The sequence below is a fragment of the Leishmania donovani genome, chromosome 36, assembly GCF_000227135.1.
Source record: "Leishmania donovani BPK282A1 complete genome, chromosome 36".
NCBI lineage: Eukaryota > Euglenozoa > Kinetoplastea > Trypanosomatida > Trypanosomatidae > Leishmania > Leishmania donovani.
The window spans coordinates 716082-728351 of record NC_018263.1 but is presented as its reverse complement, the minus strand read 5'-3'; the positions used below and the strand labels follow the sequence as shown (position 1 = coordinate 728351).

Here is a 12270-nt window from a genome sequence, read left to right as displayed (position 1 = left end):
CCAACCCCCCCCCCCCGGGGCGTTGCACTTTGACCTTCTCTCTCTCTGTGCGTGTATACGTGTCGGCGTTTCGGGGAGTTTCTGACGGTTTTTGGCAAGCTGGTGGATGGCCGTGAGTCGTTGCTTCTCCCTCAATATATACATGCGTATATGTATATATATATATATATTCATGCCTACGCTTGCTTCTCTCTCTGAGTGTGTGTGTGCGTGTGTGTGTTTGGCACGCGCCCTGTTACAGTAGCGCATGTGGGCGAACGCGAACTTGCTTTTTCTCCCTTTTTGCGCTGAATCGAGCAACACAAAAGTGAAAGCGAACGCCGCGTAGGAGGCGGAAACTAAAAGCCTCGGGGGACGGAAGGGGTGAGGGAAAATGGTAAGCAGCACCTTCGCACGCATGCATTCGTGGCTTTTTTCTTTCGTTTTCTTACTTTTGTTCCCTGACGGGGCTTCACCGGGTCGAAGTTGTGGATGTGCTAACCACTTCCTCCCCCTTCCCTCATATTGCTTGCCTCTCTGCTCTTCGTTGGAGTACATACGCGCGTCTTTCTTTCTCCCTCCTCCACTGCCATCTTTACGATTTTGCAGTGTCTATCGGTAGGTGAGGTGCTACCCCCGCTTTTCCCTCTCTTACCTCTCCGTGCCAGTTTCTGGTGTTCTACAGTCGCCCGACCTTCGTCATGCGTGCTACCTCCTCCTCGCTGTCATTACATGTGAGTTTGTGGTGCGCTTTCGTCATCTTTTTCAATGATGCTCTTCCACACCCGTTCCGTCTTCTCGCTGCGCTTTTTTTTCTGCTGCTGACTTCTGCGTATTTTCTCTCACCGCCCTCCCGTGATGTCATTCTACTACTTTTGGCTGCCTTGCCACCTCCATCTCTCTTGGGTTTAATTCGCCTTTTTCACTCTTCTAAAGACGAAAAGCGCTATCATCTGTGCCCTCTTCCTTGCACTGGCACCTTTTTTGTGGTTGTTCTCTTTTCGTTCCGTGCTGTGATTTCTCGCGTGCGTGCCGGGCTCTCCATTTCTTCTGTTTTGGTGGACATCAGTCCCTCTGCCCTTCTCCTCCTCTTCCTCTTGGATGGGCAGGGCCATCTGTCTCCTGAATCTCTCAGAAAATTTCCCCCACCATTATTCACTTTTGAGGAGATCTTTCTCGCCTCGTTGCTGCTTGGATGATTTTCCCGCGTGCCGCTGCACCTCCCCTCTCCACACACTGCTGCAACTGAGTCGGCGACGAACGCTATACGACCTCGAGTGGAATCGTCGTAATGTGCGATCATCGGTGCTGTACGCTTCTGCGTGTGTATATGGGCAGTATTTCATAGGTGTGTGTGCGCGCGTTTTGCGCACGGGCTTGTCTCTCTTCGTACTTTTGCCGACGTGCGCCACGATCGTAATCCTTACCATTTTTCCGCTTGCCTCTGGCCTTGCGGCTCTTCGCATGACGAGTGACATGTGTGTGTGTGCGGGACATACAGAAGAGATTTGCGGGAAAGAAGGAAAACGGAGGCACACGGCCGGTTGCCGCACACACACCTCGCACCGCACTTGCGAGCTCGATCGACTTTGCAAGTGTGCGAAGACATGCTTGTGTGCCTGTGTGTGATGAAGCGATGCCGCTCTCTCTCTGTTGCCAGGATACGTTGACGGTTAGCTCCTTTATTGTTTTGCCAAGAGTCATCGGCTCGTGTATGTGTTCTTAGGTGTTCCTGTCTGGGCTTTATGGCAGGGGAAGGCGATGAAGCTGACGCGCTGCGGTTTCCCGAAAGTCCGCTGAAGTAAAGAGCCGATATCCACGACAGAAAATGTGGGAGGCAAAAAAAAGTCAAAACACGGAGGCGACAAGCCGCGCATTTTGCTGCCGCGATTCCTCCATGCATGTTGCACTGCCGCGACCAGTTTCGATGCTTGCAAGCGTTGTGGGTCGCAGGAATTTCTGGTGGGCTTCACTTTTGGTATGTTCGCCCCCCCCCCTCCCCCTTCTCCCTCTTCTGCGGTGCCGCACATGTGTGAGAGCACACCCCTTGAGCAACCGTAACGCTAATGCGGGACTGATGTCGCATCGCTGTTTCCAGTCCAAATCATTTCTTTCCAACTCTCCTCCTCCTTTTTTCTTTTGTTGCGTTGCGACTGTCTCGCGGGCTGTACCTCTCTGCACTCCTCGCCTGGGCTGCGCCGCAATGCACGCGTCGACAACACACAAAACCCCGACGCACTTTCTCGCATCACAGCGAAAGAACCGCAGAGCACTCTGGTGCTCGCGGGTCGCGCACGATTCGTTGCTTCCCCGTTCGGGCACTCCATGGCCCACTCTCGCACACCCACACCGACGCAAAAGTGTCAATCAATTAACGAAACCCACTTCTGGAACATCCGCAAGAAAAGGAGAAGAGCAACAACTGCGAGCGCCTGGAAAGTCGCTAGCAAGTTCTTGCTGATTCGTCGAGCAGCTTCAACTTCACTGGTGCCACCTCCTGGTGGCAATGACCACCACGACAGCGCGCCCGACGACGTCGTCGTCGCGCTCGTGCCTCATGAACATGTCTGCCCCACTCGACTTGCAGCCAACCATGGTTGACCCGAGCAGCCCTTTCCCAGTAGATGGCAAGGTCGGCGCGCAGCACTCTGTCTCGTACTTCACCGTTGCGCTCACCCAGCCAGCTCTCGTCGTCATCCGCATGAAGGAGGGCAATACGGCTAGCCGGTGTGCGCTCTTTTTGAGTTGTTTCTACCCCAAGCCGGACGCGAACAACGCGGCGTGGCGCCTCATCTCTCCGGAGCCAGTTAAGCAGATCGTATTGCACCCTGCCGATCCTGCCTACTGTGTCGACACGCTTCACATCGCTGTCCACTACCTCGAACCGAGCGGGCAGTCGAACTTCCAACTACAGGTGAGGGTGCAGTCAGAGTTCTTCGCGATGTGGCTGCGAACCAACGAGGAGATGCGGGCCGCTACCGGCGCTGCAGCGGCGGATCACGTGACCGCAGTCAAAACACTTCCGTCTCCCGGCACTTTAGCCTCTGGCAAGTGCTCGGAGGCTAATGCAGTCGCTCTGCCTGCGGTGCCGACGTTGCATGCGATGCTGGCTGCCTCGGCAGCGCGGCTGTCGGGCTGCGCTGCAATCTCGGCTGGTGCGCCGTTCACTTCCCTATACGTGGGCGACTGGCGCGGCGACCAGCGGGACGGATTGGGCTTTCAGTACTACGCCGCACCCGAAGAGGTGTTGTCGCAGACGATGCTAACCAAGAACGACGTGACGGACGTCGAACATAGCATCGCCGGCCACACCGACGGCAGGGACTGTGACGCCATCTGCACCTCCACTTCGCAGCAAGCGGTCACAGTGAGTGGTGTGGATGTAGCACAGCCTCTGATGCTGCTTCGTGCCTTCAGTGAGCGGCACAACTTGCCGTGGTCTGCGTGGAGCATTCCCGACACCCTCACCCCGGAAGAGCTGGCGCGTCTGGGCTTTGGCTTCTGCTTTCATTCCACCTCTCGTGCGAGGGGCGGCATCGCCGCGACTGGTTCGAAGTCAGACCACGCGGCTGTGCCAGTCAAAGGTGCAGCAACTCCTAGCCCTACGGGCGACTTCTCGCTCGCAGGGACCGTGACACTGCCGCCAACGCTGCCGGTCGCGCCTTGCTCCACCGCGGCCGAGGGGATGGCAGCTCTTGGCGGCTTCATCGGCTCTTTCCTCGTGGGTGAGATCATGAGTGATGAGGCGGATGACTGGAAGGTGCTGCCGGTGCAGCCTGGCGTGGAGGTGTACGCAGGCGAGTGGGTGGCGAACAAGAAGGAGGGAAAGGGTGCCTACCAGTGGCTCGACCGCTCCTACGTCGGGGAGTGGGTGGATGGACGCCGCGAAGGGCACGGTTTTCTTCGCCGGCAAGACGGGAGGTGGTACCGTGGGCAGTGGGAGCGGCACGTCCCGCACGGCCATGGCGAGGCACGCCTCACACCTGAAGGCCTCTTGTATAAGGGAGAGTGGCGAGACGGTCGACGCCACGGCTCGGGTGCTCTCACGTACCCGAACGGCATGACGGTGCATGGGATGTGGATCGGCGACGAACTGCAGCCATGCGTGCGCGTCGTGTATAAAGACGGGAGCACATACGATGGCTTGTGGGATCCGGAGGAGGCGTGCCGCCAAGGGCAGGGCACGTGGACGGACACGCAGGGGTGCAAGCACACGCACGAGTGGCAACACGACATCCGCGTCGGTGCTGGTCAGGAGGTTTACCCAAATGGTGTCGTGCTGGATGGCGTCTGGCGTGCGGGCGAGCTTGTCGAAGGCACCTATGTGTTCCCGAACGGAGACCGGCACGTTGGTTCCTTGGATGCGGTACTGCACGTCCGCGAGGGAGTCGGCACCACAGTCTCGGCAGACGGCGCCTCCGTCTACACAGGCGCGTGGCACCAGGACAAGCGCAGCGGGTACGGCGTGCAAACTGTGCAGAGGCCCCCGCTGGCGTGCAAGTCGGGCGAGCCCGCCGAGAGGCCAAGTGTGGAGCGGTACGAAGGAGAGTGGCTCGACGACTTGCGCAGTGGGCAGGGCCGGCTGACAGACGACGACGGCATCTACGAAGGCGAATTCGCGCTCGGCTACCGCGACGGCAGCGGCGTGCAGCGCAACACGCGCACTGGGTCCTTCTACGAGGGCAGCTGGAGGGCGAATCGTCGCTGCGGCGCTGGTACCTACTACAGTGCCACGCAGGGCATCACCTACGAGGGCATTTTTATGCACGACCGCTTGACGAGCATTGGGACGGCGACGAACACCGCCTTAGCGGAGAAGTACACCGGCAGCTGGTTGGACGGACTTCAGCAAGGGCACGGGTCACTGCGACTTGCAAACGGGGATGTGCTGCGCGGCGTGTGGCACCGCGGTGTCCCTGATGCCACTGCCACAGTAGAGTACATTGATGCAGACCCGTTAGCGGATGGCCCGCGCCGCGGCGTGGCGGCTGTGTCGCGGTACGTGGGAGGGTGGCAAGGTGGGGCGCGTGAGGGTACGGGCACGCAGGTTTTCCGCGACGGCAGCGTGTACGAGGGCACGTGGCACGCGAACAAACAGCAGGGTCGCGGCCGCCTCACCACCGCATCTGGCGAGACGGTGGAGTGTGAGTGGCGAAACGGGTCCATCGTTGACGGCTGCATCGGCGATGTCCACTTCGCCGACGGGAGCGCTTACCACGGTCACGTGAACGTCGCCGGTGTGCCGCACGGAGCGGGTGTGTTGACGTACCCAGACAGCACCGTGTTTGACGGACAGTTTTTCAACGGGGTTTATCAGCTTTGAGGTGGTCTCGCGCAGACGTGCACGCGCGTGCCTGTTGGTGTGGGCTTGCGTGCCCGGTGATGCTGCGTACGAGACTCCATGTGTGACATATTCAGGGAAGGAGGGCGGGGAAAGGGGCCCAAAGTTGCGTCACCTCTCTTCCTTGCCCACCAGCAAAGCCACGCAGCTGGCTGGGGGCTCATGTACATACCAAACATCAACAAAAGAGAAACAGATGCTCATCGTAATCCCACTGGAGGCCTCTTGCGCTCGTTTGCCTCTCATGGCCTCTTGCGGTGTTCCAATGCCCGTCCACGTAGATTTGTGCACCCATCCCCTACGTGCATCATCACCGAGTGTACTGGAGGCGGAAGCGGCAGGTGTGCGTGTTTGTGTGTGTGTGGATGGCTTCGAGGACGGTGTAGCGGTGCCCGTGCGGAGGAGCTAGGGGAGGCGTGTCTGGGAGTGTCGAGGCATGCATGCTGCAAATGGAGAGGTGAGTGCGCACAGTGCGGCACCGCACGATGAATGCCTCAACACGCACTGCCTGCTTGTGAAGGCTCAAGAACGGGCTTCTATGAAGCTGGTAGCTGAGCTAAGGGGAGGCACGTGTGAGACTTTACAACGATACCAGCGGCTTCATCTGTGCACAAGGGTCGCGCTTTCATTCTGCGGTGTCCTTGGACGCGTTGCAGAGGATGCCGCGCTGGTGGCCGGTGCACGGAGACTTTTCAAGGCCAAGTTATGCTCGTTTCGCATACTCGAGTACTTGTCTCCTTGGCGTACGCAGATACATGGAGGCATGCGCGAAGGCTGCTCTGGGTCACCGCTTTCGCTCTCTTTTTGTTCTCTCTTACACCGCTCTCTGTCTCCCTCCCTTCTGTGCGCCTTGCACCCACACGCTGCCCAAACACCCATCCGCCCACTTACTCGTGAGCAAGCGTCTCACGAGTGCTGAGGACCTCGTCCTACGCACACATCAAGGACGACCCCGCTTCGACGAGTGGCAGAAGCGCACTGTCAGATACAAGAACACACGCATGGTGAGCACACTCCTCGAACTCCTTCCTTCATTGCGCGCGTTTTCCGCCGTCCCCGACCGCCTACGGAGGCATAGACAAACACCTTTCTGCATCGCTCATGTGTGCAGCGTTTCCATCTTTCCACGTGTCGCTCCCCCGCCGCACTTCGCTTCCCATGGCGGGCAAACCGCGTAGCCTTGGTTCCTCGCCAGTGTCTGGGAGCGCTCCACCCGAGCACAGAGCCAGCGCAATAACCGTCCGCACGCATGCGGATGAGCACCTTCCTCTTTGCGTGGTTCAGGCTTCCAACGCTCCGTCCTCGTCCGCGGGCGCCTCCTCGCCACCTCTCAAAGCGTTCCTCGTAAACCCCGCCTGCGCCGCCAGCGCGACTGCGATCGTGCCGGAAAACGTTGCTGAGGCGCAGCGGCGCTGGCATGCTGACATGCATGAGGTGGAGGCCTATCTCAATGCGCTGGACTCGGCCCGCGCAGACAGCGCGAAAGCGGGGCTCTACCACCGGGCTCAGCAGTGCATGCAGCGCATGGAAAAGATCGTTCGCCTGCTCGCCAAGCGAATCTCCAGAGAGGCGAACACCATGGCAGAGCGCGCGCGGCAGGCGCTGACAGAGCAGCAGCGACTGCTGCAGCGGAACTTCCGCAAAAGCTGGAAGACGAAGATGCTGGTGTACGAGGAGAATGCCTCAGCGATGTTAGCGGCTGCGGAGCAGCATCACTACGCAGAGCGCGTGCGGGAGGATGCGCGCGCGCACGAAGAGCTGCGCAGCGCGCGAGCGGGTGGTTCCGTGGCGCATTCCTGGTCCTCAAAGGTGCAGCACCTGCAAAGTGAACTCCAGATGTACCTGAGGCAGCATCGCTATCGTGAAGCGGAGCGGGTGCAGGCACAGCTAAGCCGATTTGAGAAGCAAGAGCAACAGGCGCAGCAGAGGAACATCACCCATCTTCAGGAGCAGCGGCTGCAAGCCATGCGAGTGAAACAGGAAGAGCAGCTGGCCAAAATCAAGGCGGCGCATCAACAAGAAAAGCAAGAGATAGCCCGCACTTGCCGCGCAGAGCTGGATGCGATGACTCGCCAACACGAGGCTGCCCTACAAGCGGTGGAGGAACGACGCCTATTTCTCCACGAAAGGGTTCAGGCGATCTTGAAGGCGTACAACGACGCCGACGCGCTGGACCCGCGGGCAACAGGGCTAAAACTGATACGGATTTCGCAGCTACTGTGGACATCTCGCGAGGTGCAGCAGCCGAGTGAGCATATTTGACGAAGCGTTGTGCCACGCATAATCGAGTAGCAGAAGAAAGAGACGTGTGCCACTCATGGTATTCGTGACAGAGGTGGGTGGAAGGCAGACGTAGGGATGCGCTTTGCACGGCTGCATGATGCTGTCCAACTTCTCCGCCGGGGAACGTTCACTCTCCGCAGTGCCTACTTACCACCCTAACCCCCTTTTTGCGCACTTCGCTCACCTCGTCGGCGAATCTCTTTTTCCTCCGCCTCTGTCTTTTGTCCGTCTGCGATGTAGTCCGCTGCTTATCTCTGCCTGCACATTGTCCCTCCCCTACCGCCAGTGTCTTCTCCGCCTTGGGTCTTGCGCACCCCCCTCTCAGCACCCTTTAAGTTCCTTCTTCTCTCCGCCTCTTTGCTCCTCTCTTCTGCTTGCGTTTTCTCTCTTTTTCGTTTTCGGCCACTACACGTGAAGTTAGACCGCTGCGGCAGGACCCACTCGGGGCTGCCGGCTCTCGGAGGGGTGGGCTGATGGTGCGCTGTGGGCACGCGAACATACTCCAAAAAGGCACAACCTCAACAAGAAATAAATATGGCGTCGAAGCATGCCTTTTCGAGAGTGCGTCGGCCCTTGGCGAGCTCTCTTCGACTCCGCTGCAATCCTGTCTAGCGTTGTGGAGAGCGCTCATGGGGCTCGATCCACCTTGCACGCACGTGCTTGCCCCCTCTCGTTCGTGAATCCGCCGCTCCTGTCACATCTCTGTTGTGTTTTCCTTTGCTTCCCTCGCCCTCCTTGCCTACCCGCGTCTCTCGCTCCATGTGAGGCGGCTCGTCTTGTGTCGTGTGCATCGCTCTTCTCCCCCTTCTCCATTTCTCTGCTCACTCGCGCGCAAAGCACAGCATTGCCGTTGAAGGGAGGTCCACTACGCGCAGGCGCGCACCTGTGGTTCCTCTCTTCGCCTGGCGCGACTACAATACAGAATTCTGAGGGCCGCGCAGCTCTCACCCCGGTCTCCCCTGTCTTGCACACGAAGATTCACAGCACAGCACAGCATACCACACACTCCGAGTTACACGCACTCGCGCATACATTCTCAAAGGGCCCACGCGACGTGCGCCGTAGGTAACCCCTCTTTTCCTCTTTCTGCTACTCCCACTCCCACTGCCTCGCACACAATCAAACACACACACACACACACACACACACACGCAAATACAAATCGATAGACTGCGACGTGCGCTCAGCAAACATGGGCATTGCTGGGTTCTTTTTGTGGTTGCAGCGATGGTACGGCGACTGCATCGACAACATCCCACAGGATGTGGTAGATGCTGCCTTCAAGGGTCAGACGCTTCCGCACAGCCATGCCAGTGCGTACTCGTACGACAACTTCTATGTGGACATGAACGGGTTGATTCACCCCTGCTGCCACGATACGGCGCCGCTGCCGGAGCCAGAGAACGAGGAGGAGATGTTTGAGCGCATGTTCGACCAGCTTGACCTCCTCGTCAGGGTGGTGCGTCCGAAGAAGTGCCTCGTGCTGTGCGTTGATGGCGTCGCCCCACGTAGCAAGATGAATCAGCAGCGCAGCCGTCGCTTCCGTGCCGCAGACGAGCGCCTGGAGAGCGACGCCATCTCGAACGCCTGTGCAGACCGCATTGTCTCCGAGTATCACCTTCCCCGGCCACGCGTCCGGGAGCGCTGGGACCACAACGTCATAACCCCGTCCACGGCGTTCATGGAGCGCGTCGCCCTCGCGCTTGAGTGGTACATTATGAAGAAGCTAAACGAGGACGCCGCATGGCGCCACTTGACGGTCGTCTTCTCGGACGCGCACGTGCCGGGCGAGGGCGAGCACAAGATCATGCAATACATCCGCGGCCTGCGCTCGCAGCCCGGCTATGACTACAACACTAGCCACGTCATTCACGGCATGGATGCCGACCTCATCTGCCTCGGGCTGTCGACGCACGAGAAACATGTCTGCATCTTGCGCAACCAGCTCACCGAGACCTTCCAGCCAGATCACAATCGCTTCTGCTACTTTAACCTAAGCACGTACCGCGAGAAGCTTATGCAGGACTTTTCGAACATCGAGGGCATGCAGTTCGAGCGCGTCGTGGACGACTTCATCTTCCTCTGCTTCTTCGTCGGCAACGATTTCTTGCCGCACGTGCCGCTCGTGTCCATCAAGACGCGTGGCATCGAGATGCTCCTTGACCACTACGTGCGCGACTTCGCGCTGCACGGCTACTTGACCCAGCTCGGCGAGGTGGACTACGCCCACCTGCACATCTTCCTCATGAACTTCACTTCCAAGTGCATGATGAAGCTGACGAAGGAGTACTACGGCGTCGTCCGCGCTAAGGAGCGCGCAAAGCAGCACGTTGAGGAGCGCGTCACCAAGACGGAGGCTCAAGTATCGGAGGTGCTGGGGACCTTGCTGCCAGATCGCAGCAACGCACAAGAGGTCAGTGACGCGTTACTGGCGCTCATGTCATCTGCGCGGAAAGAGCGCACCCGCCTCGTCGTGGACAAGCAGCCGCTCGGGTTCTCCTACCTCGACAAGGCGTACCGCGACGCGTATTACCAGCATAAGTTCGGCTGGGACCCGTCGGCCAACCGTGCCGCCTTCGAGAGCCACATTCGGCTCTGCTGTGCCGAGTACCTGCGTGGGTTGCAGTGGGTCATGCGCTACTACACGAAGGGGTGCCCGTCGTGGGAGTGGTACTTTCCGTACCACTACGCCCCGCTGCTGCAGGACTTGGCGGCGTTCACGGCGACGGTGAATGTCGAAATGCGCATGAGCGCTCCTCTTCATCCAGTAGAGCAGCTGCTGGCGGTGCTACCGCGGCTGAGCGTGCACGCCCTGCCCGAGGAGCTGCACGAGGCCGTGAACGACCCCAAGTCCGTCTTGGGCAAGTTCTACCCCGCCATCGTCGATGTCGACTTTAGCGAAGCCAACTTCTCGTACCAAGGGGTACTGCGTATTCCCTTCATCAACTGCGAGGCCCTCAGCAAGGCCTGCCGACAGCTGGTTGAGTTGGAGGAGGACTTTGGCAGCACATTCCTCTACTGCCATGAGTCCACTTCACTAGCGAAACAGCTAGACGCTCTCACTGGGCCGAGCAACAGCGCATTGCCGCTGGCGACCAGCCTGGCGCCGCCGGTGATGCCGATCCCCGCCTCGGTGGCATCGACGATGCCGGTTGCCGGCCGAGTGGGCCGCTATGAGGCGGAGTGGCCTCGACACGAGGAGCTGCAGTGCCCCGACCCGGGCATGGCCAAGTCCACGCGCTACGGTGGACGCATCAAGTCGAACCAGGTGAACCAGTACCGCTACGAGCTCAGCACACAGGCCGACTACCGTCCCGTGCTCATGGGCGAGGAGAAGGCGACCAAAAACGGGGCGGCGGCGGCGGCCGCATCGAAGACGTCCAAGCGACTGGAAAAAGAACAGTCACCGCCGCGGCACCGCAAGCGGGGCCGCGACGCAGACCACGTCGTCAACAGTAACGACGCTAAACGCAAGAGAGGCTCCAGCCGGCACGACGACGACAGGGACAGGCGCGAGCGCCACCGCAGCAACGGCGAGAGGGAGCAGAATGGCGGGAGCCGGCGCCGCAGCAAGGACGTCGACACGTGTGGGGCCTCTTCCTCCTCGCCTCACACCTCATCTTCTAAGCATCGCTCCAAGGAGGAGGAAAAGAAGCGCTCGCAGCACGAGACTGGATCTCGCGAGAGTAAAAGTGAGGCTCACCCCGCACCCTTGTCTTCGTCATCTCGACGCGCCAAGAAGAGCCGCGAAGCGAAGAAGGAACTGCGACCGTCCGAAAAGGTGACGCCGACCAAGCCGTCGCGGCACGCTCATCGACAGCGGCGCGCGTGAGAGAGGAGGTTTGCTTGAGAGTCACTCCACAAGGAGGCAGCTGTGCTTTGCCGCGCGTGTGTGTCGGCCATGCATGCGCGGAGAGGCTCGCGTGTGCGCACGGCGCCGTGGATGCTTGTCAATCGCTTCCGGCGCTTTTGCACGTTGACTCCTCCGATACCCAGCAACGCTTTGCGCGCCGAGGTGCGTGTACATGCGCGTGGGCAAGTTGTGCTGTCGCTGCTGCTGCGCTCCGGCGCTCCAAGTAGTTTGTGTTGTCGTCGCGCTCGTTCCGCACAACCCTCCTCCATCGCCCTCCCTCATCGCAGCATCACCGCATCCCTGCCGTTTCGTGCCCGCTCCTCTTTCCTCGCGGGCATTATGAGTAGCCTACAACGAAACGAAGAGCGACAGCAGCGATGCGCGTAACAACGACATGCGCGGCACGATTCGTGTCGCGCAGCAAATAACGCTGAGCTCCATGGACTGAAGTACCGCTGATCTCGCTAAAGCCGCCTTTGCAACGCTGCCTCTCCCTCCCTCCGACACCACAGGCTTTGTGCGCGTGCACCTATCATTGTTGTGTAGGCACCACGTCTACACAATGACACTTTCAGTCAGGGCTATCGTCGTGTAACGCGCGCGGAGAGGCTGCTCATTAGCCACTCCCCGATCCAAGGCGTTACAGCCGTCGTCTCAGCCCCATCAACCCGCCTCGTCCCTCATTCTTAGTCCTCGCCACGCATCCCTCCTCTCCACGCGGCTACTATCTTTTTCTCTCTCTCTCCACATTCCTGCGTTACTGCGTGCTTTCTGTCTGCGCTTCAAGTCGATTGCAACCGGTTGGGTGCCGAAG

The 12270-nt window shown here is 59.6% G+C and overlaps 3 protein-coding genes across 3 annotated transcripts; all 3 read left to right on the top strand.

Moving 5' to 3' along the window:
* Window positions 1–2485: 2485 nt before the first annotated feature.
* On the top strand, window positions 2486–5302 carry LDBPK_361890 (hypothetical protein, conserved; the record flags this gene model as incomplete). Its single annotated transcript, XM_003865256.1, has 1 exon — window positions 2486–5302. One exon carries the CDS (start codon window positions 2486–2488, stop codon window positions 5300–5302), a length of 2817 nt encoding a protein of 938 aa, XP_003865304.1.
* A 1533-nt stretch (window positions 5303–6835) lies between these two features.
* Window positions 6836–7582, top strand: LDBPK_361880 (hypothetical protein, conserved; the record flags this gene model as incomplete). The annotated part of the gene is made up of 1 exon (XM_003865255.1): window positions 6836–7582. The coding sequence occupies one exon, from the start codon at window positions 6836–6838 to the stop codon at window positions 7580–7582; it is 747 nt and encodes a 248-aa protein (XP_003865303.1).
* A 1213-nt stretch (window positions 7583–8795) lies between these two features.
* LDBPK_361870 (exoribonuclease 2, putative) lies at window positions 8796–11435 on the top strand (the record flags this gene model as incomplete). Its single annotated transcript, XM_003865254.1, has 1 exon — window positions 8796–11435. One exon carries the CDS (start codon window positions 8796–8798, stop codon window positions 11433–11435), a length of 2640 nt encoding a protein of 879 aa, XP_003865302.1.
* Between the last annotated feature and the right edge of the window lie 835 nt (window positions 11436–12270).